The following is a 25,866-nucleotide window of genomic DNA, read 5'->3' on the forward strand; positions in this document are numbered from 1 at the left end:
ATGACATAATATTGCAACGTGTTTCGTTGTATGCTTTTCGTGTAATTTCACAAATTTTGTTAAATTCACCCAGTTATTTTTAATTTTACACATCTTTAAAAGTTTTGACAGCTTGCGAGGGCAATGATAGATTGCCGTGCCCGTCCGCGACGGAGAGCGCATTTCGGAAATTTCCGCATGGGTACAGATTTGTGGTCGGCGGGGATATAATGTTATTATATATTACTCGGAAATCGATTAAAACACGTACATAATGCGTTATATACCTTATGCAGTTTTACGTTGCGACGAAGCATCACGCTATTTTATACATAGGCACATATTACTGTCCATGACTGTAATATTATTATTATTATACCTACTACAGCTGCAGAAATTGGTCCCTGTTTACGAATTTAATGTTTTAGTTAAGGACGACGTGTTGTAGATGAAGGGTCTACACTATACACATCATCAACAATAATAATAGTAATAGTACCTAGTAGGTAATAACATTATCGAGTCAGGCCGCGTTTAGTCGTTTTGTGCGAACAGCACGTGGGTACCGAAACAAAATTTTGCGATACGTTTCTCCACGTGTTAACGATATATTACATTTTTACACTTAAGTGAACCTTAAAACTTCGATATAATATTGTTACAACTGTTGTAGCTGTAACTTGACGCATACACGCTAAATACTATTGCCGTTTTAATATGATAGCAGACAACGAAGTCCCTCCGTAAAGAGAAGTCTTTACTTATACTCGTATACCTTCAAATATCAGTGGCGTGCCTAGGATTTTTCAATGGGAGAAGAGGACTAAACAAAGTAAATCGGAATTTTTATCCCTTACCTAACATCATGTTGTTATTACTATATCCTGTTTACCCTAATAACCTCTAAAAATAATTGGAATATGTATAATGTTTCTTCAAAACCATTTTCAGAAATATCTTGACATGCAATTCCATGTACTTTGCCTTGTCTCTAATCAGATACAATGTATACTATGGTACGTCCAAAGTAAAGGGCAGACGTCACATAGCCCTCTTGGATACGTCACTGCACATGCATGCATACATGTATACCTCATACTAGCATACTATATACATATATCAGATCCAGCGTGAGAATTGTGCAGAAAATGTGAACTCACAGTGACTCACGTTTTTTAATCGGGCTTGGAGGTAGAGGCAGTTAGAACTATTCTAGTATTATATCTATGGACATAGAAAAAGAAATGATCCAAAATTCATAAAATTGATAAGATAATGGACGGTTTTGTCTAATGTATATTGTGAAAAAAATTTGTTAAAATAGAAGAACTAATAGCTACTATGATAATTGTTATGTTAAAAAAATGAGCATAGACTCATTGAGAGTCCCAACATTTTATAATGCAGAAGGACTCTCAGAGTTCAAGATTCAGCACTGGGATCTTCAAAAATAATATGTCAGGGTGACAAAATGTTGGATACTAGTATCTAAGAGTGACATGAAACAAATCAAATTTAAAACCACTGCAACTAAGTTAACGTTCATATCAACTAGTATTATTTAGGTAATTCGTTATTGGTTTTATATCAATAAAAAAAAACCAAAATTACATGCATTTTAGTATTTTAATCGATAATTCTTTTAATATAGGAGGCTCCAATTTTCTCTCTCCAAGACTCCAAAACAAAAAAAAAACTCGTACCCGCGATTTGTCTGGCACTAGATAGGCCACCATAGAGAAGCGCATCGCAAATTATAGTACTATAACTGCATATATATATAAACAAAAGTATATATATATATATATATATATATACATAAGTATATACATACATACATATGACGTAGGTGATAAAATAGACTTAATAGAGTTTTCCTAATGCAAAAGATACGCAGTTTTCCCGGGAGTCCAAAGGTCAACATTGACTTTGTATTACATATATGTATAGAGAAAGAGAGAGAGAGAGAGTCAGAAAGAGAGAAAGAGAGACAGAGTGACACAAAAAGGAAAAGTGGCAGCGGTGACAATACGCGCGTACTTAAAATCGTTTGTGTGTGTGTGTGTGTGTGTGCACGCGAATGACCGTAGTTTTATTAGTGTGCAGCTATAAAACCTTGCAGCGTTTCGTCGCCGCTGTTTTCGGAGTCCCACGTGTATTTTTACTTAAATAAAAGTGTCTCTTTTGTGATCGTGGCCTTTTGTTTTCGCCACAGCGTATATTATGTGTAGGTACCTATTACCATTACAACTGTACACGGACGTCCATTAATCACCCTGACGTCCAACTTGGATCCCAAGCCCGTGGGGCTACTCCGATGCCGCTCCCCGTTCTTGTGAAAACTCCTGATGTGAAAGAAGGTTAAATATGCATAATATACCTACGTCGTTAAGGCCGTTTGTACATTAGTCAATCCATTCCAGAGAAGTTTTCGATTTATGCCGCCGAAGTGGAGACGCTAATTTCTGTAGAATTTACTACGCCTGACGCATAATATAATGTTTAATAAATAATTATAAACTATTATTAAATATTATTTATTATATTTGAGTGGACTCCATGTAAATGCTTGTATAATCGAATTAGGTATTTACTTGTAAAATGTCTAACAATATTCTTGACCATGGCCATATTATAAGAAATCAAATTAAGGAGAAGAGAGATGTAAAATTAATTTTGTATAAATAATATTAAAATACTAAAAATAAATCATGTGTACTTAGATATAAAAAATTAAAAAACTACTAAAAACATTTTGATGAATCTACTCTAGAGTATAATCTAACGAAACACAATCTAAGATGTCTGCCACAAAACATTGTTGAATATCTTAGTTCTAAAATTTTAGCATTTATTATGAAAGTCTGTTGATAAAAAAAAAATGTATCAAAAAAAAAAAAAAAAAATAATAAAAATATTTTCTGAAAAATCATCTACTGTAGTGACGACCAAGACGTTCAAACGGGACGACGCTTGGCGCCGACCAATCGTAAAGGCACCATGCAGTGGATTGTTATGGTTTTATTTCATCAAAGTTGTGTCTGAAATACATACTGTGCCAAATAACATCGTGAATTTGATTGGTATTATTAATGTCACTATTCTTATTTGTATGGTCATAACAAAATTATTGATATATTATTGATATGTTTTATCTAGAAAATCTATAATTTTCTATTTACCTACGGTGATATATGATGTGGTAGACTACTATTAGGTTAGTTAATTTCTAATTTTGAAGCAAATTTTTTTGTCCTCACCAAATTTTCAATAAACATCAATTATTGAATATTACTGATAAACGACGAGAAATAATTTTTTGATACATTTTTACTCGTTAACATATAATTTTTATGTTAGATAATCTTTCAAAAAAAAAATTATTTATATAAATAAATGGTAATAAAAAAAAATATTTGTTAGCTTTCTGCAATGAACTTTGTATAAAATGATAAAGACAAAGCTTACTGTATAAAAAAGTACCACTACCAAAAGAGTGCCACCCGGAGTGAGAACACCCTTCCTGACAAACCTTAAATATACACTGCACTTAAATAAATTGCTTATTATTCTATTTTTTTTTTTACAAGCTAACTTATATTTATTATTTGAAAGCAGCATGTTCGTCTGTTTTTTTATAAAAATAACTACCGCAAGAGGAGAAATTATCAGTTAATTAAATGTGCCATGGTATTGTTTAATACTATAAAATGAAAGTAACATATTTAAGTTATATTAAAATCAGATTTCATACATATGATTTAAGTGATAATGCTTAAATTTTGTTAAAAACCTTAAGTTATTATATTCAAATTAGAATATTGTGTAATTGAATAGTTGAATCTAATTCGTGTATGATTCTCCATTAGGCAGAATTGATGTATAGATAATGAATTAATATATAGTTCTTATACCAGATGATTGTGATCTGATTTACAAAATGTTGAGCAATTAAATTCTATTTACCTAAGATCAGATTGTGAATGTCAGGAAAATTAAAAAAAAAAATATATATATCTAAAAAAATAAATAAATATTGGATTAGTACACGTCATACATTATTTTTTTATTTATGTAGAGAACATAATATTATTTTCCGACTAGAATCTGGCAACAAATAAAATAAATTTGCTTGGCTTATCGGCTTAAAAAAAAATTACAGAATTCCAGATTATTATAAAAATGTAGTACAACAAATATTTAAATTGGAATATCATTAAAATTAAATGTTCATCATAATCTTCTCAATTTGTACAATACTTAAGTTGTGCTCTCAATAATTTCTAAAATTACTTTAAGTGTTTGATATTGATCTTAAATAGATATCAGAAATATAACGTCATGTCGACGGAGTCACACAAATTTACATCTCTAAGACAAGCTAGGAAATCAGTTTCTATCGCAGAAAAAGAGGTAAGAGTGTTGTTTAATAAAATTAGTACTTATTATACGTATTACATATACTACCTAAGATAAGATTAAATTGGATTTAGTTTATTCAATTATAATAAATAATAATGCAATATATTTATTATTTGTATAATCATACTTATAATAATTTTATATTAATAAGTACTAATATTTAATATTAACCTGTACATGGTTTTATATACGTAAGCTACCAATTTTTTTTGTTCATGAAAATGGGTGTTTTTAATTTTCTCGATTATCTTGCAATGAAAAAGATTAATTATAATTTTAGTTGTTAAAATATTTTTTTTTTTTACAACCTAACCTTTAACCTAACCTTGTGACATTATTATTTTCAGAAACTTTCTATATATATGTTTATTAAAAATGTATAAGTGTATCTACCCCTCGACCATCAAACACGCGCACACACACACACAAACATCACTTTTTTTTCTAAAAGTGTTGATCGTAATTCATTCTTAGTAAAACCAGGTTGCAAATATACTACTAAGCTTCTCGTTTCTCGCGAGTTGTGTTACTATAAAAGTTTTTGAAGTACAAATGTTGATAGAATAGGATGTTTAAATGTATCATTCTGAATTCTCCTCAAACGATCTTTGTTATAAGTCAAATTTCAAAAAATATTAATCCTTGAAGGCTTGAAACATAGCAAACTGTACTATTACATAGAAAATAGTTTTTTATAAACATTATTATAATTTTCAAAATAATTAGAATATAGTATTATTATGCTATTTCATCTATTTAATAGTAGTTGCATTTTTCAATTTTTTCAATTCATTTTTATTTTTAACTATTGCTTAAAATCATGAGGATAAATAAAATGGCTTTAAAGTGTAATATAATGTGCATTAAAATGTTGTTCAAATAGTGTTTAAAATACATATTGGATTCAAATTCATAATAGTTTTTTTACATGCGTTTTAAGCCCATAACACATTATTTAGAACATACAGTTTTATAATTCCAATACTACTAGTTTGAATTATATGTATTATACATCAATATATTTGAAGACATAATTTGCTTAATAATTTACAGTAAAAATGGTATAGTTTCAATTTAAAAAAAAGCGGGTAAGTCGTAGATGTCGCTCTGCTGTACAGAAGATTATAAGTTGGTTACTGTAATGGATGGAATTAAAATATTTGAATTCAATGATATTATATCGTTTTATACGAAAAACGATTCTGAGTGGAAACGGGTTTATCTGTCTAGGATATATTATAGATTATTAAAAATTTTCAAATCTTAGATTTAAAAAGAAAATTTTTTATGAATTTCTAGCATAAAATAATTTGCGAATTTTCGTGATTTTTACGTATGTTGTCAGAATTAAAATTTGAATGCTTGTAAAAAAAATTCTGACTATATATTTCTTTTATTTTTCAACTTCTATTGTAAAAATATGATAGAAGCCTTGTATTAAATTTTCAAATCTTAGATTTAAAAAGAAAAACATTTATGAATTTCTATCTAAGATAATTTGAACATTGTCGTAATTTTTACATATTTAGTCAAAATTTGAACTTTAAATGCTAATAAAAAAAAAATCGTGCATAATTATGTATTTTTATAATTTTTCAACTGCAATTGTAAAAATATGTTAGAAGCCTTGTATTAAATTTTTAAATCTTAGAACTAAAAAGAACATTTTTTATGAATTTCTAGCGTAAAATAATTTACGAATTTTCGTGATTATTACGTATTTAGTCAAAATTCAAACTTTAAATGCTTATAAAAAAAAAATTGTAATTATATATTTATTTTATTTTTCAACTGCCATTGTAACAATATATTAAGAACCTTTCATTAAACTTTCAATCTTTCTATCCAAAAAATAAATTTTCATCGATATTAATTTAAAAAAAACTAATAATGATCGAAATTGTATATATGACTATAAATAGTTAAACTTAAGTCAAAATTTTTGAAAATTCGATGGTTGATAGAATATACTTATATAAACATTCGGTGAAAATTTCATGTATCTATGGTAATATGTTTTAAAGTTACATCAAAAACCAAAGTCGATTTTGTCAAAAACTGATTGTGAGTAAAATTTTCCGTTTTTCCTTTAATTTTTAGTTTGTTTATCCCTATTATTTAGAAAAATATTTAGAATTTTTTACTTTTGACCCCCCGAAGTATCAACTAGATTCACTTTCTGGTCAAACGAGGTACTGAAGTAAAAAATCAAAGCACTTTTACTGCCCCAAAACGTGATGACAGACACAAAAAAAAGAAAAAAAGAGAGTAACTCAATATATTATATTCATAATAACTGTCATATGTACATTGTACATAGATTGTTTTATAGTATATATGTATTTACTTGTATACTGTTTATATGAAAAGTTAAAATATTAAAAATTAATATCTTAGATGTTTTCTATAGAAATTAATTCATTACTTTTTTAACATTTAACAATGATTGAATTAGATAAATCAAGATTAATATACCTAATTATGTAATAATTTCATAATAAAACAAATTATATGTAATGAAAAAAATTATAAAAAATAAAAAAAAAACCAGCAAATCGACGAAATTTTACAATTTTTCTGTTAATAGTCTTACAGAAGTTGAAGTTAAATTTCAGAATTGTTTTTATTAAACATGATGCATACAAAAAATATATTCTATGATCTACATAAACATGGTCCTTTTTAAAGAAAGTAAATAATTTATTGCTGACACAAAAACTTTATTATTACCGCATAACAGCAATGTGTTAATTTTACCAACTCAAACCTAATTAACTACAGTGTTTCAGAGACAGTTGAAATTACCTGATCAAAATTTAATTATAAAGCTTTTATTGGTGGTAAAATGTGAGCCATGGTTAAGGATAGTGTAGCATTCGCATTGTTTCAATTTACCTTCAAAAATATGGAAACTATAATTAATTAAAAATATTTTTTTCTTGTTTGTCACGGTGCATGCAAAAGCTTCATATTTTGAAATAATTTGTGTATACGCAGTATGCATGTTTATGAAAAAAAAAAAATGTTATTTTATTTACCAATTGCAATGCATTTAAACGAGAGAATTTTAAACTACACAAAATACCAAGTATCGCATACATTTTTGTTTTACAAAATAAAATAATCTTAATAATAAAGTTTTATTTTATCCTGTAATATAATAATATAATATAAACAAATAATAAAAATTTTTTTTTAATGATAAATACAGTACTTATATAGTTGAACACTTTCCGAGAATGTTTGTGGTGTCGTAAGTGTACACAGTTTACACTTCTATGTAATTTTTTTATAGTCTATAAGCTCAGACAGTTAAGTAAACAATTTTCATAAGCGTTAAGACCTATGAATAACTAAAATCAAATAATTTGATTCTGTCTGTTTCTATCGCTAATAATTTATATTTAATGGTGAAATAAATTAACCAAACAACGATCGTTTAATTTATACAGAGTGCGGTATTAGTCGGTTCCCACGCATTTATTATTTGTAATTTCTTTGTTGTGTAAATTGAGGAACCGACTTATGTTGCAACCTGTATAATATTATAATGATAAATTGATTTTTGTTTTAACGAAAACAATGGGAATTGATCATAATATAATTACATATAATTTTAAATTATTAATAATCCAACATATTTTTAAATTATTCATTAATTACATGTCACTTCAGTGATTCAAATATTTATTTATTCATTTTATTAATGTAGCCAGATAATTAGTACCTATGGTGTACCTATTCTGATGTTTGATGACAAGTTTACCTATTTAAATTGTATTAGATTGGATTTTAAATTAAGATATATTTTACTAATATTATTAAACAATTACTACTTTTAATGAAATTGTTTATAATTAGTCTTTTTTTCATTCTATTTTGAGTGAAGTGTAAAATTCGGTACCTACTCATAACAAAACATTGGAACATGTAAGTTGTTATACAAATTATTAGTACTCACATCACATAATATATTATGATTTATGGTTTTAAAGTGTATATATATCTTACCGTAGCGAACAATAAGTTATGTTTTGTTCGTAAAATATACAATGTTTGTAATATGTGTGATATAATCATACTTTAAAACGTCATAGTTACCTTAATATGTTTGCTTAAGAAATTTGCATCAGGACTTTTTGATTTGTATCTACTATTGCATCGATTAGGTTATATGCATCGTATTAATGGCGTAGTCAGCACGAATGTCTAATTGGACAAATCAGCGTAGTGAGTAACAACACTTTGTTATAATGTTAAAACAAATTAACTAGATTAATAATAATAACTTCTAGGAAGAAAATATAAGAAATTGATTGACATCAAATGCCACAAAAATGTGTTTGATAAAATTAAGCCAATTTCTTGTTTTAAACATAAATATTATTTGTTGTATATTTTTATATCTTAATATCAAGGTATTATACTATTATCGTATTATCGTTTGATTTTAAATTGTATCATAATACCTATCGACGATAAGAGTGACAGACTTAGGTTTGCTATCTAAATAGGTAAACATATTTAAATTTTAAAATCAATACATTATTTCCCACTCAGTTAATAGTTATCATAGAAGTATCTAATATTCGTATCGATTTTGGTCATAATATAAGCACAATGTTATGTATTTATTGTATTTATTATAGTTTTATGATTACCCCTCTTTGGCGAAGGAACTCATAGTGAATGTGTGTCAAACGTATACATACGCCTATTATATAGGTATTTTATGTATACCAACTAGTAAATATCAATACATATTAATATTATTTATAAAATGAGTAAATCCGAAAATAGTTAATTTGATTTATTTAATGGTTCTACTTAACCATAATCATATACTATTATTATATTAAATTATGTGATGTTTAAGTATAATATTATATTGAATTTAAAAATTTTATCTAAATCAGAAAAGTCTACAGACTTGAAAAATAAAACTAAACGTATTTATTTTGTGATTGTAGTTTTAAATATATTTTTTTTATATATACCATACGTATTTTCTGAGTCCCTTGAGTGCGCTGGTATTGCAGAAGGGTTTGAACTTGCAAACGTTTTATTTATTTGCACAATATTTGGACTGACTGAGCAATTTCGGGGAAGCTTCAGTCTTCTGGGAGTACTTTATTTCTCATGCGCTCATTCTGGTAGTTATGGCGCATAGCAATATTATTGTTACGAAGTTTTTAGCTGCAAGTACCATACGTACTGTTATGTGACGATGCGTTATGGTCACAGCAATGTTGATATAATTAATATGCGATTTTAGAGCATTTAATAAAATATTTAAATTACACCGATCCCCGTTGGTACTCACTAAAGGAGTGACTGAAACGAACCTGCTTAGATTTGGGGAGCTGATTTAAAGCGAATCAATTCAATCTTTGGATATAAAAATTCTCTATTTGTAAAAAATAAAGAAACAATACCAAATGTCGTTTTATGTGAACGATGTGTTTGAAGCCATATTGTGTTATCACGCATATGTAAAGCTATCGCTGACGCCGAGGGACATTATGTCACACCACGAATATTCCTTTCATGTCCGGGCACCTGGGCAATCGAATATTGACGTATGAACGAGTATATAATGATATCGTGCATGATGACTTTCACTCCCGTGAATTTTGAATAGGTATGAAACCAACAACGTTGCTTGAACTAATATAATGACGACTATAGTGACATACCACATACAACCATTAAAGAGTAAAGACTTTTCGAAACGGTTTCAGGTTTGAGACCCACCGTTGCAGGGCCATTCATGGTGGACAACTATAATAACTCCTCCGATTGTCACTATCCCTAACCAACGCACAACTCTCGGCGATCACTTCTTCTACCACCATCACCACCACCACAACCACCACCACCACCACAATCACCATTACCTATTCCGATGAATATTCTAACGTTTTGCGGCGATCGATGGACAAGAGGTGCTTAATATAATAATAAACCATTGACCGCGAGAAGGACAACAAACGGTCGCCGCTGGCAGTGTTTACAACGTTTGCGCTAGTAGTTAATCTAATAATTTCGACGAGTTACCTCGGAGTGGTGATGGGAACTACCCCGCACACGTAATTGTCAACGGATTACGGTTTTGGCGGCCGAGACTAAGCTCACGCTGCAGTCGACGACTACGACTACTACTATACTACACGACAAAGCACGAGGGTTTTAACAATAAGCCCACGCCGTCCCGATCGTAATTTGTCGATAGGGGATGAAGGTATATACGATGGCATGTGGGAAGAGAGTAGGCAGAGACAACTTGATATTACAACGCCACCAAACATGTATGACATATATATGCATGTAAAGTATATTACGTAAACTACTAAATTATAATATACGGGATACGATCGTTGTATTTCGTCGTCATCGGCGGACAGTGTTCGTATGGTATGATTGGTTCCATTTTTTTTTTTTAAATAAAGGAATCGGTTTTTTAGTAATTTGTTGGTGTGTGTGTTTATTTAAACAAAAATTAGTTATTCACTCAGATAACTGACTATAAAACCAACGCCCTTTATATGCGTGCATAATACACCTGCTATATGACAAACAAACATTTTATACTCTTTCATTCACCATATATTCGCATATAGGTATAATGTACAATGTACATAATACTACATTAATGATATCGTATAATTTAATATGCACGTGCATGACATACGTGTATTATGCAATAATATATTATAATAATATTATAATACATGCGCGTTGTGTATTACATCATATGGTGCCAATCGGCTTTCGGTCCTGTTTAGAGTTGAACATGTCTCGTTTGAAAATATCTCAGCCAGTATTACACCTAACCTAACCTAACCTACCCACGCTCGTCACCGTAAACAATTATGGTATATCGTCCATTTAATTTTACCGTAATCGTTATTTTTAAAATCGTATACCTATGTCACCCTATCACCACATCCACAAAATGGAACGACCTGAAAAAAGCACCTGCAGAAAAACAACTTCGTTGGCATAAAATAAAAAGTTTTAACTTCATCGAAAATTTTCCTCATATTCTACTCTTACGAAAAATATAATGATATAGTATATGATGAATACCGATGGGTATTACGGAACCTTTCACGATCACTACTGTTAGTTTTGCGGTGAACTCATTCAAAATACGAAAAATATTTCGTTTTATAAAAACTGAAATAAAAAGACTTCCCACTTACCCACATCATTTTTCCCTCTGGATTGTACCTTAACTAGAACGAAGCACAATCCATAGTATTGACTTAAATCACTGTTGGAATTACGATATATTTAGGCGGGTATGTGCCCATCGCTTTGTACAAATTGCAACGTAGACTTGTCTCGAAGACTTTTTGTAAAATTACATTTATGTTTATTATTATAACTAGCTACCGACAGTGTATACGATTGAATAATTTCGAAAGAAAAAATGTTTTTTTTTTTTTTTTTACCAAACAACCTCACCCGTTTTAATAACATTATACGATAGTTTCAAATTTCTTTAGCTGGTAGAACAGATATAATACCACAAATGCCAAGCAATATATTATTGTGTGTTACTGATATTATATTTCGTATAAATACAGCTATTCAAATTAAGTTTAATTTAATTTTGTATGTTAAATGAATGTTTAATTAAATGTTGTTAACGTACAATATTTTAAATTATTAGGCATAAGATAATTTGTATATAATTAATTATTAGATTGTTCTTTAAAGTTTTTTTTTTTTTTTATAATAAAAATATACAATCTTAGTATAAATAATTAAATGAATTTAAAGTTTTAATATAAAAAGTTTCAACTTCATGAAGTTGAACACTTATATGTTAGGCAATTGAATCTAAATAATTTCTTTACTTTTAATACAAATTGGCTTATAAATATTAAACTTATTTTCATAAGATTGCAGGATTATTAATTCTTAATTTATGACTAATTTATACACTAATAATCACTGATATTCAAAGCAAAGAGAATCGGAAAAATGCAGGTAGTTGAGATTTAAATGTGGAGTATGTTCTATATTCTATTATATAATAAAATATCTTTCGTAAATGTGTTATCTATTCATTTTATTAAATATATTTTTAAATATCGCAACACTTCAAAAGTGTGTTTATACCATTGCACAGGACACTCGAGTATAAAATATATTTATATTCTTGGAATATATTCTTAAAATTATACTAAAATGTCACACTATGGAAAATGCAATATAATGTTAATGACTGCAATATAAATGGTCATTGATGCTTGGTCCAACTAATTTTGGACATGACAGTTGTTGAAAAGGATATAAAGAAATAATAATGCATCATACACAGCAAGTAAATGTATATAAAGTGCACTGTAGTGTCATGAGTTGTGGCCTGTGGAGAATTACAGACACATTATTGGTCTCGCGAGCCATTGCCGACCGATTTGTCGTCAGTCTTAATATTATAAAATTTATATTAACATTTCCAACGTACGTATCGATATAATGAACATAAATTACTTCAAAATCAAATGAAAATTTATTTGGGACACCAAATCTTGGGACACATCTTCTATAAAATGCATTTACGGAAATCAATTAAAATTTGAGGAGGGAAGTAAATAATTATATTCAAAATATGAACGTGGGGTGGGGCTTCAATCACATATAACTAAAACACTGGTTTGAGGGAGGGACTAAAGGACTACGACTCCTATTTCCGCAAATGATAATTTGTAACTATATTATTATAATACACATGGTATATTATTCTGTAGGTAGTGTGATTGAGTTTCATAATATTATTGTGAGTTGTATAATTTTATCGTCATCACTGCCACCAAACTTTATAAATTTATAATAAATTGTACCAAAAAATATGGGATTTATAATGGATACAATAACTTAAACCGTTCTAGGTACCTACCAGCTATTCATAAAATACTTCTAAAGCTACTTTGTAACGTCGAAAGTGTTTTCTGAAGAATTGAAATACTGCCTTCGTAGCGTTGACGTGGTGCTTAAAATTGTTAAAACTCGACATCTACACTAATAATATTATTATAATTTTCTTTAGTTAAGGCTTTGACATCTAAGAACATTATCCTGTTTTTTATCGTAGGGGTTACATTTGACATAATTGGTACGATTTGTTCAGTTAGTACGGTTGGCACGGTTAAGACGGTTGGTTAGGAAAACTTGATAATATGTGTAGCAAAGATTTGTCACTGAGAACTAGGTTTGTCATCCATCCCGGAGCTAGTGGCTTCGACCGGTGCTGTCACTCAGTGACTGCATGTAGACACTAAGCCACATTATTATTATTATTATTATTCAAATATTTAAACGTCGACGCGGCGCTTGCAATTAGCTTTATTAATATTTATTCCTACCCATACGGGACACACCTATTCTACTTAAAATATAATATTATATTCTCGCTGTATGATATAATAATAATTGTTGTAATATTAATATTATACTCGTCAGTAGTGCTTAATGCACCGTACGTAATAATATGGGCGTTTTGCACATCACACGTTCGTATTATTATTATTATTATTATCATCATGCAGGCTTTTGTTGACTTATTATAATATACGAACACACCCGCTGCAATCAAAACTTTCAAACTTCCCGTTCGACCTGCACCGTGCGGCGGGTCCACGATAATAACATTTCAGCGCGCACTACGAATGTTTATCAAATAATATTATATTATTCTCATTTCCAGCGTTTAACAAACACTGCAGCAGACATGTCGCACAATAAAACACGAGCCGCCGCTTAAGTGTTGTTCGACTGCCGGTGCGTTATTTAGTTTTTGTTTATTTCTTCAAAAGTTTCATGCATAGTTGTCGTCGGTTTGGTGGAAACCATAGACCGTGTGCACACCAATAAATATATTATGCATATTAAATGCCACCCGAGAAAGTTTACGATTACGGGAAAAATACTTTCAACGGCATGATGGAAATATGGCGCCAACCACGTTGAGTTTACGACACTTTTTGAGCGCGTAAGTTTCACTTTTATATAATTTTCTTGTTGAACAGTGCATTGTGGTGTTTGGGTACGATTTCGAATGACAGACTGCAGCGTTTGAAATTAGAGATGTATGTTGCTAATTTTTACAGCGATTGCAAATAATAATTATCTTATTACATCTCGCAACGACGACGAAATCCAAACATCATATTTTATCTAAGATTATATGATATGGTTAAGTATCATATTATTGAGTATCAATTAATTAAAAATATTAATTGGCTCAGGATAATAATATCAAAAATACTGTTCAGTGAAGGAGTTCAGTAAGTCAAATATCAAATACCAAATTGACATGTAGGTAGCTTACAGACAAATTGTTTCTGACCCACATAAAATGCTTTAATTTTCTTAATAAGTAGTTATTTTTTATTTTTTGGTCTCTATAATTTGTCTTAATTTCTTTAGGAAAACTTCAGTTTTAATGGTCTTCAAAAACTTTGCTATTCCTAAATCGAAGATTCAAAATGATATTAATTGGCAATCTACCGTTAGGTACAATATATTTCTAAGTCATAATTTATTTCTAATTCATTTATTTATTATTTTTTTTTTTTAAACACTGGATTTATAACCTTTAATGCACGACATGCTGGGTGGATATAAGCTTAATACTGTTTTTGGTCTGTTCAAATTGATTGTAAATTAATTTTCCATGATACAATTTTGTTGTTCGGTTACTCGTATCATGAAGATATATATTGCTAATTGATAATTATTTACTTTTAGCTAACAGTCAACTAGGTAGTCCCTATAGTATAGTCACTTAAAATTTAAGAGCGTTCTTACCAAAGTCTATGTCTAACCAAATTGTTTTAAGAAGCCCACAAGGTTTGTACCTACATTGTTAACCTCCACCTAATGATTCCCTCCAAAAAAGTTTTCATTAATAAGACGAAAAAACTAATTTCCTTCTTAGAAAAATGATCCAACTAACTCATATAATATGCCTGCTCAGTAAAAATAAATTGCAATTTATAACGTGAAACAAAAATAAATAAATATATTATATGTATTCCAATTTTAAGGTTTAGTTTTATAAATTTAAATAATAAGTTGAAATAAAAATTAATTAATATTGAATAATACGTTGTGACGGAAGTGATGAATGTATTGATTTTACAATTGATACAATCAATACATCTTTGTATTCAACCAACAGTTAATGATATATAAAAATAGTAAATAATTTATTTTTAGTAATGAAAAAAGAAAACATAATATTATAGTCTCACTATTTTAGATCCTGAACGAAGTGATGAATGTATTGATTTTACAATTATGTGATTTTTTTTCTGTCTGTGTACAGCATAACTAGTCGAAATAATGCTTCAATTTCAAACTTTGGGAGTGGTTTCAGATGGAAAAGTGAATATCCTTGGTGCATTATGCAGGTCAAAAGTAAATATTTTCCAACAGTTTTCAAAAAAATCGAGAAAAACAAAAAAAAAATTGACAGAAAAACGGGAATTTTTATGCGAAACCAGTTTTCGACCAATTCGATTTTTTTATGTGGATGACCAAAAAACTTGAAAATTTGGTACAAGGTTCCTTATGAGTTGTTCTAGTAGCTAAAAAAATTAATAATCGTTATTCACAATTATTTTTTATAGGCGTTTATAGTTCAAATTTTTACAAAATCTGTCGAAAATTTGCAAGTAATTTTAAAGTTGAAAAATCATAAAATGTTTTATGTTTATAACTAAGGATTAAAACTAAAACATTAAGTTTTCCTTCAATTAGCTATAGAGAAAACTTGAAACATCATTGAAGGAAAAATTTTAAGTGCGTTTGAATTTCAAATTTTTACGAAATAGCGTAATGATAACGATTTATCCTCAAACGATTTTAAACATTTGTTGTTATTCAAAAAGTATAAGTCGTAGATATTTGAAAATTTTAAAAGTTATTAAGATTAGCATTTTCTTTACATGATTTAGTTTTAAAAATATTCTGACTTTTCTTGAGATATTTATAGACAACTGAAATTTTCAATTTTTCTGAAAATTGTTTTTTTATGTGTCGATAAAATCTTTTTGGCCCAATCAAAATACTTGAAAATTTAATTCGAAATTCCTCTTAAGTTGTTCTTATAGTGTTTAAAAAATTATAAGAATACATAGGCGCAATTTTTTTTTTATTAGCATTTGAAGTTCAAATATTGACAAAAATTCGTCAAAACCATGAATATTTGCAAATTATTTTGTAGTTCAAAATTCATAAAATTGTTTGTATTTATATCTAAGGTTACAAAATCCAACACTAAGTTTTCCATAAGTTTTTCTTCAAACAGCTATAAAGGAAATTTGGATCTTCATTATAGGAAAAATGTTTTGAGCGTTTGAGTTTTAAATTTTTATGAAATCGCGTAACAATAACTATTTATCCTCAAACCAGGTATATGTATATCTATGATAATATAAGGTCTTGTGAATTATGATAACTACATGCAATGTTTTTGGAAAAATTGATTAACCATGCCTTATGCAAAATGCGTCTTAATTGAAAAATAAAATTTTCGTTTCTAAATAGAATTTAATATGACAATATTTAAAAATATTATATTCTAGACTGACAAATCATCTCCGTTTAGAATCGTTTTTTGTATACAATGATACCTATAATTGCATTCAAATTTAACCTACACTAGTCAGAGGTCCCCCCCCCCCCCACCCCTTAATGTATAGCAGAGCGATACCCACTTAACCGCTTTTTTTTGTAATTATCGCTTAGAATTTGGAGATTTTAATTGTTAATGAAGACGGATAATCTCACCTTTAATAAAGAGGAAGACTGCGTCTTGAACCACCCCCTCCCCACCAGCCATTGCCACCATATAATTACTGTATATCACAAGTGATAAAATATGTATAGTTCACCCGTCATACCGGTCACCTTCGCGAAAACCGTGCGTCAATATAATAATAATAATATATATTACTATTATTATACGATTACTATTATTATTACTGTGACGTTGAAGACGAATGCCTTCAATATATACTCTGACAGACGAAACGGATCCTTTGTGTGTGGACGAATATACCTAAATAATAATAATAGCATATATATTATATATATTATTTTAAATTCGGTATCGAAAGATTTGACTACGGATACCAGGGAATCGTATGTGTATGTGTGCTGTTTGTGTGTGTTTGTTATCGTTATAAAAACGGGATATATATATATGTGTGTGTATATAATACAATATACATAGTGGTAAAAAGATAGAATTCAAGAACCTGAATAGGAACACATTGTAAACGGAATAAGGGTGTTGTGAATTATTTATCGAGAGTGTTTGTCAATATGCCTGGAGGAGAGGGCCCACCCTAAAAACGAGAAATTCCGTTCTGTTTACATCCAAGATTCAGTGAATTCGAACCACCGACCTCCATGTGCTGATTATCGTGTGTTTGTAATGCGTAGTAATGACATCAACAATATGACGTGGGGTTATTACCATATAGGTATACTAACTCCACCACATCCAAAGAACCAATACTATCAGCTAACTTTCCCTCCCTTACCTCTTGAGGTGAAGACATAAACGGTTTATAGGCATATCTATATGTGAAGATTAGCCCCCTCTAGAGGGATTCAACCCATCTAAAACTAAATTTAATTTATATTATGAATATTGCGAAGACCTATAATATCCAACCTCAACATAATATTTGATTACCCTACGTTAATGTAGAAGCCCAATTAATGACAACAGTGTTAACTAAAATACATAATAATATACTCACAAAATGGATATTGTATCACTCGTACAGTAATTTTTTCGGCAAATGTATGTTATAATTTTTTTTTTTAAACATTTTCTTTTTCATTATTGTATTTCGTTACAACATAAATAAATATTATTTAAAATCAATAATATTTATTTGAATTTGTTTGTATTATTTTAATAAGTTTTTTTTTTAAAATTTTATCTAACATTGGTAAGATACATTTTGAATTTCATATCTTAAAGTAGTATTTTTATTGGAAGATTTTGATGAAAAAATTCAATTAATCATGATAGTTGGCAGAAAATAATATATAATTATTAAGGACCAAGAAAAGAGATGAGAAATTAGTGATCCAATAACATTTTTTTGGTTATCCATATTTAGTACAAAAAAATGCTTTAAAAATATTAATTTTTTTTTTTGGCATCATAATTTCTTTAAAAGTTTTCAAAAATCATATTTTAAAAAACACATAAATCTACCGATATAATTATTGTATAGCAGTACGATAATCACAAATCACTATATCAGTATAAAAAATAAGAAAAATATAATATATCGTACAATTTGAGAATTTTACTGTTATTGTAAATCTATTATATTATTTTGCTTTTGTGTTACGGACGATCGAAAAACGTCTGTTAGTCATAATGAAATGTATGACGTTGGTAATGCGTTTTATACTGTACAATAATAACGTATGTTAATACATAGATATATTATACGCAAAGCTTATGTTGCTAAGGACATTTAAATTTTTGTACGCCATAAAGTTTGACCATTTTTCCTATGACAGTTATAATATAAACCGTCTAATACGTTTGGTTACATAACGTCTGTTCGTTGTTTCATACAATACGCCATTTAAAATGGCGAAATGTACTTACGCGTTACAAATGAGACGAGTTATCACAATTGTTACCATACGTTACATTCCATATTGTATTAAGAACTTTAGAGTATTTTAAAATAAATTTTACTGTCATTTATTAAAAGTAAACATAAAAAAGTGGGTAAGTGGATGTCGCTATGCTGTACAGTATAGTTAACAAGTGGGGTTACTGTAATGTATGGTATTGAATTTGAATTCAATAATATAATATCATTATATATGAAAAACAATTCTGATTGGAGACAGTTTGTCATTCTAGGATAGTTATACAATGATAATTATATTATAATTTAAAAAAAAAAAATAGGTACCTACATATAAAATAAATTTCAATTTAATCAAATCAGATTTATTATGTACTCGACTCACTTAGTAATTCATATTAGATATATGCAATTTATTATAAAGTATTAATATAAGTCATTAACAACATTAACTTATAAATATTAGATTATAAAGTATAGGTATACTCTGGACATTTTAAGTACTCATAAATAATATTTTTAAACTACAACAATATAACGAAAATTTTTATTCTTGGTAATTTATTATGACGTAATTCCATCCAAATTTGAACTTAAAATAACTATTTAAAAAAAACTGTGGTTGAATAGTTATTATATTTTCTTCGGAGTAGAATAAATTAACTACTTTCGTAGAACCTTGTTTTAAATTGTTAATCTTTAGCTATAAAATTAAAATATTTTATAAGTTATTAACAACTAAAAAATTTGTAAATTTTTAATTTCATAATTTTTGTTAAAATTTGAAATTTAAATGGGTATAAAAAAAAAGTGCCAATATATTTTTAATATTTTCTAACTGCTAGTACATAAAATTATGAGGAACTATGTATTAAATTTTCAAGTTTTATGATCCAATGAGTAAATTTTTTTCACATTTATAGAATAAAAAATTGAAAACGGAAAATTTCAAATGTCTATTAACTATTTAAATGTTTTGAAAATGTTGCTAAGTATATAAATTGATAAAATAAACATATGGTGCAAATTTTAAGTTTTTACAGTTATTTGTTTTTGAATATGAAAAAATAAGAATATCAGCAAGTACAAGAAAAATTGAGTGAATATCCAATGTTGTAATTGTAATTCAAATAATCATAAAAAATTTAATTTGACTTTTGGGTAGACAATTTTTATGGATTCCTAATTTAAAATAAATTCCAAATTTTCGTGATTTTTATATATTTTGTTAAATTTTAACTTTAAATGCCTCGTAAAAAAACTGTATCTATATATTTTAATATTTTTTAACTATAGTTGTAACAATATATTTAGAGTCTTGTATTAAATTTTGAAGTTTTTATACCAAACGAATAATAAATTGTCATTTATAGAAAAAAAAAAAACCAAAAAGATTGAAAATTTGAAGAGGAGACTATTCATTAACTTAACATAATATAATATAACTGTTGTTCGAACAGTATTTGTATGATAAATCACACCATTGAAACGAAAATTTGTTTGATTGTTTTAAAATTTAGTTTGATTATTTTCAATCCAATTAAGCAAATTATTTAATATGGTGTTATCACTTTCCTTTAATTACAATCAAAAACAACTAAGCTTAATCTTATTTTTGGGTGGTACTGCAATGTGTCTTTATTTGAATGTGGGGTATAAAAACTGCAACTAACGGATGAAAAAAAATATGAATGAAGATGACAAATTATTATTCAAACAAAATTTTGAACGAATAATATTATAAAAATGTCTAAATAAACTATATGTCATTAGGTATCTGTAGTTATCTGATAATAATATCAAAGGACGTATTATGGATCATCAATCGTTGAGCAAACATGCAATTGAGTTGCCGTTATCTATTTTGTGTATCACATAAATAATTTCCATAGTTTTATTACTATTAAATATTCATATTTACTTTTAATTCCAATACCTAGAGAGTATATTATTTTGTTTATCATAAGGTATGTTTTATATAATATTTAAAATTTTAAAATGTAAACATTTGATGAGTTACAGAGTTCTGATACAAGCCATCAGTCTTATTTCTTTTTCTACTGCACAATAAAGTGGTAGATTACAATATTTTATACATTTAAAATCAATGATGTTAAGTTTATCACAAACGAATAAATAGTATCCAGTAGTAGACTTCAGCCCATTTCACATTTCTTATAGGTGCAATAGGTTAATATATTATAAATTATATTTCATTCGCTAGTTAAAATACTAAATCGATAACTAATTATCATAAAAATACTAAATATTATGTATACTGATATTGTATTCAAATTATTATCTCAATTCCCATGACTAAAAATGTTATTCTCAGGATGAATATACAATAATAATTATAAAAATATGTATAACGGGGCAACGCATAGGCAATTTCACACCATTCATGTCCGTGCAAAATATAAGTTGCCTATACCTAATATTGTGTATATAATATATATATATATATAAATACACTTAGTTGGAGTTTATTAAAAATAAATCGTTTAAACTTATATATATTTTATTTATACTTAGGCTAATGATAAAATTATAATTTTGCTATTCATGATTAAATTATTTGCCTAAATTTAGCTTTTAACAACAAAGATTTCATGTTTTAAATTTATTTTATTTTAATTATAACCAATATTTTTGCATGTACAAAAATTGAGAATAAAAACAACACCAAAATAATACTCACATATTGAAGTAATAAATTATTCATTGATAATATTAATTTGGTTATAATTTCATATAAATAGTATTTTATACTCATGACCATTAATCATTGCCTATATTAATGTTTTGGTTATTTTTACAATGTTGATAACAATATGTAACTACTTTTCTACCGTCGTATTGTGTATTAAATTATTTGTCCATTCTATATTTCCATGGCTGTCATATTTTTGAAGTACCACTTCTTCAAAATTATTTATTGCCAAAAGTCTAAGTATTACATACACTCAGTCTTGAGATTTTTTGTGTGCACTGACACATTATAAGTGGATTTCCGCTATTTCTTGTTATGCAACGCTGATACGTTTCGCTTTTAACAGTTTCCGGAATAGTGTGATAATTTTACAATTTCAGAATGCGTTGAGTTCATAAAGTGTACCTATCGCGATGGTATAATTCACAAGCTTATGTAATAGTTCATCACTATTATTTTTTTTTTATACATGTAATATATATATATATACATTAAAATTCCAGCCTTATATTTTATAGATAAACACGATCATAATATTACATAATGTAATAATAAACAAAATGATTGTTTCTATTTATACACAGGTACATATTATTATCAGTATACATTCAAAATATAATATTGTTATGTAATAATAAGTTTTAAATTCTGTATTGTTATAGTATGAAAAATATAATTTCCTAGTTTTGAATTTATTAAAACACATATTATTCATATGATAATATATTTTGTGGTATGTAATTTAAATATAATGATATAAGTTTTAAAATTTTGATGTTTAATAATATGTTTTCGGTCGACTTGTATTTGTAGTATATTATGTAATAAATATAAATAAGAAAAATTCGTACTGATTGCTGTGGTTGGTTCTAAAACGAATTTGAATGATTTTTATTTTTTATCTTAATTTGTGGGACATCCATTATTATGCCGAACCCGTTATACGATACGACTTTCTTGACAAATGATAATGTCATTATGCATTATATGCGAACTCAACGAATCAGAGGTTGTACCTTTTTTTATTTTTTCCCAATGAAATTCGCTATTCGAATATCCTGTCTAGATGAAAAACGTTTGAACCTTCGCCAGATTACTACGATATTTTATTTCGGAACAAATTTCATTCTTTTTAGGTGGTGCTTGTACGTGACTGCTATTTCATAAGCATTACGACGAAATGGAATGATACTGTTTGATTTTTTTATTCAAGCACATCGTTTTAAATAGATTTAATGTCAATGGTTTCAATTATGCGATCCAAAAAAATAAAATAAATTAATATAACAATTAATTGTATATGAAAACGCTCAGTGTTTTTCTTTACGATGAGTGGACTTCCTTCTGCTAATTTATTTCTTGAAATCTTTTCAGCACACGCAAGAATGACAAATTTAAAATACTTTAACTATTGTATTTTGTAAAATACAGGAGATCAACTTGATCGATTTGAATTACCGTATACTTACATTATATTCTATGCTGTATGTTTTATAAATTATTTTACTAAATATTAGGTATTATTATTTACATTAATTTTTATTAATTATTTTTTAAATTGTATATACTCACGTACCTTGCGACAAATTTTGATATGAAAAATTGTATACTCGATAACGTCGTCTCAGAATTAATTTTTATGATAATTTTTTTGAAAAAAGTTTTTTTTGCATGTATTATTTAATATTTTATTCTTGTATAAATCAATCTTTGAATTGTATCTATCCATTGATTATTTGATGAGATATAGAAAATGAAGAGGTTCTCACTCACACGAACATGAATGATAAGAGCGTAACTGAGAAATATCAGTTACAACTTTTTCATTCTAAAAATTAATTAAGAATAAATAGTTCTAAACGATCTTAGATGTAATATCTTAGAAGGAAAATATTGTTATAATACGATCATACCACTGTTACAATACAAATAAATTATTGTAAAAGGAAAATATTATGATATGTGAATTCTGATTTTATCAAAATGTTAAATTTGCTTAACATTAAAATTATAAAAAAAAAAAATAATTTCCAAAATGTTGAAGTTTTTGGATCATAACTTTCAAATGAAGTTTGAGCGACTTGGAAGTACCATCAAGAGTCATTTTGAAAAAAAAATATTTTAGTTTTTTATTATTAACTTGATCAATAATTATTGCGACAAAAACAAAATTCAGGTAAAGTTATATTCTTTGGAATGTTGTTGAAACTGCATCAAATTTTGGTAACTTAGTATTTACGGTGAAAAAAATTATTCCATTTCTAACTTACAAAACGTTCCCATGAATAATTATAAAAATTACGTATGAACCTTTTCATTCTGAGTCGATAATAAATAAAATGATCAATCTCATTTATTTTTATAGATATATAGAATAGGAATACTATATACACTTGTAAATTATTGAATTCTATAATGTAATGATATTTGTAAAAACTATGAATTTTTATATTTAATTTACATTAACTTGACTAGTTTGTTGTTAAGTTGGATTTTAAGTGTGTGAGAGTGGATGTGTAGAAGTTTGTCCTATTTATGTCTCCCCTGCGAAAAGCTACTGACTTAAATAGTACGAGCCGTAAATATATTCTGCACTTAACATATGTGGTCGTAATATACGATTGCATTTTTGTTTCCATGGGGAGCATACATCTGCCGTATTACTACAATTTAACTTGGCTTTGCTAAAATGTTCTACTTACTCAATCCAAATATAATAAACTTTTTGTTCTTTTGCAAAAATTAATTATCTGCTCCAATATTTCATTTTCCATGCTTAAAATACAATATTAAAATATTGCAGTTCTTACATATTATTTAAAAATGATTTTGATAACATTTGAATCGTATTATGAATCTCCTTATAAATATCATATAAAAACATAGTCAAATTCTAATTATTAGAATTTTAAAGTAAACGTCCTTGAAATTAAAATTTCCAGATAATGTTATTGTAGTGTTTTATAACGCATTAGTAAATATTAATAATAAAGTTATAAGTAAATATTTAATTTATATTTTCTTAGAATCAATCTTCTAAGTATATAAAATGGAATTTTCAGTGCTGTTTTGACTTAAATATTTAATTTAAAATTTAAAATTACTCCTTTGCATATATTCCCAAACTGTAATATTACTCTTGATAAAACTTGCGTGGTTGTATCCATTCAATTTGTTTTTCGAATAGTGTACGATAATTATACACCGTTCTCATTACATTATTCGTATATATGTATGTATGTATGTATGTATGTATGTATGTGTGTATGTATGTATGTATGCATGTATGTATGTGTGTATGAATGTATGTATATATGTATGTATGTATGTATGTATGTATATATATAATATATTTGTGTGTGCGTGTATGTATGTATTAATGTTATAATATGTATGTTTGATAAATGTTTTATAAATAAGATATTTTAAGTTTAAATTTTTTTATAAATCCTCCTGATTTTGAAGATGTAATTTTTTAAACCTACATTTAATATCCAATAAATATAAGAATATAATTACATAATTACATAATTTTATAACATAGTAATTTAATATTTTTCTTATTTTTTGGTGTAAATTTATTCATAACTTATTGAATAAAACAAGGTTACTTTATACCATACGCGAATATTTTTATACAACAGAGAATTTATATCAGTCGATATACTTAGTTAGATTACTCTGTATAGATTTTATTCATTTTTATGATTGGGTATTGTTCATAAATTGTGATTCACCAAAGTTATTACTCGAAGTCCGTTAACGAGTTCTGGTCCACGTTTCGCGGAATAATGTTTTCGTAACAACCGATATTTATGACTTGTGTGTTTGGTGTGTTCAAAAGAGAATTATTATAGAGTTATTAAAACCTATATTAATTTAATTTCCTCAATAATTTTGTCATCTGATGCAGTAAAATAACTTTTTATTCGTTCGTCGTTGCACAATTATTTTTAGTTTCTTGTAGATGCACAGTCGATAAATTTTGTATACTCACCATAAAATTCAGGAAACGATGTATTATATTATATTATATTTAGGTATATCATATTAGATACTAGATATTTATTAAGTATTTTTTGATTTTTATTCTCTACTGTAAGT

At 27.4% G+C, this 25,866-nt stretch overlaps 1 protein-coding gene across 4 annotated transcripts in view; it reads left to right on the forward strand.

The window, feature by feature from the left end:
• LOC107165282 (prolyl endopeptidase FAP-like) overlaps positions 1 to 25,866 on the forward strand; it is a 277,903-nt gene that overhangs the window by 166,538 nt on the left and 85,499 nt on the right. The window contains exon 2 of one of the 4 annotated variants that reach the window (XM_089219078.1): positions 4,302 to 4,392. The exons of the other annotated variants lie outside the window; for them this stretch is intronic. Coding sequence (XP_089075204.1) covers positions 4,321 to 4,392 — 72 coding nt within the window. The 5' untranslated portion in view covers positions 4,302 to 4,320. The remainder of the gene's footprint in view (positions 1 to 4,301; positions 4,393 to 25,866) is intronic. 4 annotated transcript variants of the gene reach the window in all.

The sequence above is a fragment of the Diuraphis noxia genome, unplaced genomic scaffold (assembly GCF_037042655.1).
Source record: "Diuraphis noxia isolate RWA-SAM2 unplaced genomic scaffold, SU_Dnox_SAM2 contig0002, whole genome shotgun sequence".
NCBI classification, from domain to species: Eukaryota; Metazoa; Arthropoda; class Insecta; order Hemiptera; family Aphididae; genus Diuraphis; species Diuraphis noxia.